At 47.6% G+C, this 2,617-nt stretch overlaps 1 protein-coding gene across 1 annotated transcript; it reads left to right on the top strand.

The window, feature by feature from the left end:
* Positions 1-521: 521 nt before the first annotated feature.
* UTP3 (UTP3 small subunit processome component) lies at positions 522-2,356 on the top strand. Its single transcript, XM_007086921.3, has one exon. It carries the CDS (start codon positions 868-870, stop codon positions 2,293-2,295), a length of 1,428 nt encoding a protein of 475 aa, XP_007086983.2. The 5' UTR covers positions 522-867; the 3' UTR covers positions 2,296-2,356.
* The last annotated feature ends 261 nt before the right edge of the window (positions 2,357-2,617 follow it).

Genomic DNA, 2,617 nt, shown 5'->3' with positions numbered 1-2,617 from the left:
CTTTGTCCACTAAAAAAACAGTCGTGCGGTGCCCTCTGCAGCCAACTTGAGTTCCTGGGAGAGTCAAATCCTAGAACGGGGCGCTCGGCACCGACACCCCTCGGGGACACCCTGAGAGACACAAATCACCGCCGAGTCACCGAGCCCTGATGGGGCAGAGAGCTGGAGATGGGCTAATCCGAGGCTCTGCCAGGATTCTCGAGGCCAGCGGCGCCGTCACGGCCTCAGGTTATGGTGCCCAGATATAGAGTATTTGGACTTTGTGGAGAGAAAACAACATGTTTAACTTCTAGGCTGATAGGCGGAGAAGGTAGATAACAATTCCAGAACCTAGAGAGCTCCCATAGAGCTACGCTCGTCTCCAGGTCGGAAACGCCCTGTAAATGCGCAGTACAACTAGCCCGGAGCCTCTCCTACGCAAAGAGATAGAGCCCCCTCTACCGGCCCCCACGACTTCGCCTCGCGGTCCCTCAAGATCCCGCGTCCCATCCACGCCTAGACTCGCGAGAATAAGAAGTCTCAAAGGGCTCTACGGAACGGAACTTCCAGTATTTACTGTTCCTACACGGAAGGATTTTAATTCACCGGAATAGACTGGCATTAAAGTGCAAAAGCGAAAACGGAAGTGCTCCTAACGTGACAAAGCTTACGGGGCTGAGCGGAAGTCCTAGTTCACTCGCCAAGCGGAGAGGATTCTGGGGCTCGGGAGGAGGTGGAATCTGTAGCCGACCTGTTTGCCTGTACACTCGCCTGGGAGGAGAGCGCGTGGCTGTTCAAAGAGGCGTGTTACTGGAGCGCGTGGCTCGTGCGCTGAGGTCAGAGGTGGCCAAAAGCCCGACGTCGGTGTAGAACTTGAGACTGTGAGTTATGGTGGGGAGATCGCGGCGGCGCGGAGCGGCCAAGTGGGCAGCCATGCGAGCCAAGGCAGGTTCCGGCCCAGCGGACGAAAATGAAGACGATTTAGAATTGCCACCGTCGCCAGGGGACTCCAGCTACTATCAAGATAAGGTAGATGATTTCCATGAGGCCCGATCTCGGGCCGTCTTGTCTAAAGGCTGGAGCGAAATGGAGAGTGGGGACGAGGAGGAGGATGGCGATGAGGAGGAGGAGGTTCTAGCCCTAGATATTGCTGATGAGGACGATGAAGATGGAGAGAGTGCGGAGGAGGAGGAAGATGATGATGATGATGGTGGGAGCTCCGTGCAGAGTGAGGCCGAGGCATCTGTGGATCCCAGTTTGTCGTGGGGTCAGAGGAAAAAACTTTACTATGACACAGACTACGGTTCCAAGCCCCGAAACCGACAAAGTCAACAAGAAGTAGAGGAGGAGGAAAGAGAGGAGGAAGAAGAAGCACAGCTCATACAGCGGCGCCTTGCCCAAGGCCTGCAAGAGGATGATTTTGGGGTGACCTGGGTAGAGGCCTTTGCAAAACCTGTACGTCAAGTAGATGAGGCTGAGACCCGGGTCGTGAAGGATCTGGCGAAAGTTTCAGTGAAAGAGAAGCTGAAGATGCTGCGGAAAGAATCACCAGAGCTCTTGGAACTGATAGAAGACCTGAAAGTTAAGTTGACAGAGGTGAAGGATGAGCTGGAGCCATTGCTACAGTTGGTGGAGCAAGGGATCATTCCATCTGGAAAAGGAAGCCAATACCTGAGGACCAAGTACAATCTCTATTTGAACTACTGCTCCAACATCAGTTTTTATTTGATCCTGAAAGCCAGGAGAGTCCCTGCACATGGACATCCTGTCATAGAAAGGCTTGTTACCTACCGAAATTTGATCAACAAGTTGTCGCTTGTAGATCAGAAGCTGTCTTCTGAAATTCGTCATCTACTCACACTTAAGGATGATGCTGGAAAGAAAGAACTGAGTTTAAAAGTAAAATCCACCAAGGCCAAGCCAAAATCTGTTTCAGAGACTGCTTCTGCCTCTGCTGTTACAGGTATTTCTGATGATTCTGATTTTGATGAAGAAGCTGCACTGAAATACTATAGAGAAATAGAAGACAAGCAAAAGTTGAAGAGAAAGAAAGAAGAAAATAGCACTGAAGAACAGGCTCTTGAAGATCAAAATGCAAAGAGAGCCATTACTTATCAGATTGCTAAAAATAGGGGACTTACACCTAGGAGAAAGAAGATTGATCGGAATCCTAGAGTCAAACACCGGGAGAAGTTCAGAAGAGCCAAAATTCGCAGAAGAGGCCAAGTTCGTGAAGTTCGTAGAGAAGAGCAACGTTATAGTGGTGAACTCTCTGGCATTCGTGCAGGAGTTAAAAAGAGCATTAAGCTTAAATAAAGTTTTCACTTAGCTTAAGTTTTTTGGCAATAACTTTAGATCAATAAATTTTTATTTTTAACCGAAGTTATTGTATTGATATATAATACCTAACCCTAAATTTTAAAAATTCTTGTCGACGGGGATATTTGGGTTGTTGTTCAATTTTATTTTATTATTATTATTATTTTTTTGGTCCTTTGAAGTCATACTAAAAAATAGTATGGAGGTAGTACTTTTATATTTGGAAGCAATATGAAAGTACTTGGGAAAAACGGAGGTGTTGAAAAAAGTAATCTGTCAAGTAGTAGTCTATGAAAATTTCACAGATGGTTGTGAAGCA

Source organism: Panthera tigris, chromosome B1 (assembly GCF_018350195.1).
Source record: "Panthera tigris isolate Pti1 chromosome B1, P.tigris_Pti1_mat1.1, whole genome shotgun sequence".
NCBI lineage: Eukaryota > Metazoa > Chordata > Mammalia > Carnivora > Felidae > Panthera > Panthera tigris.
Note: the sequence above shows the minus strand (reverse complement) of the source record. Positions and strands in the feature narration are given on the sequence as shown.

Bases quoted from the DNA above. Each gene is read 5' to 3' on its own strand.
- UTP3 (XM_007086921.3), top strand. From the start codon at position 868: ATGGTGGGGAGATCGCGGCGGCGCGGAGCGGCCAAGTGGGCAGCCATG.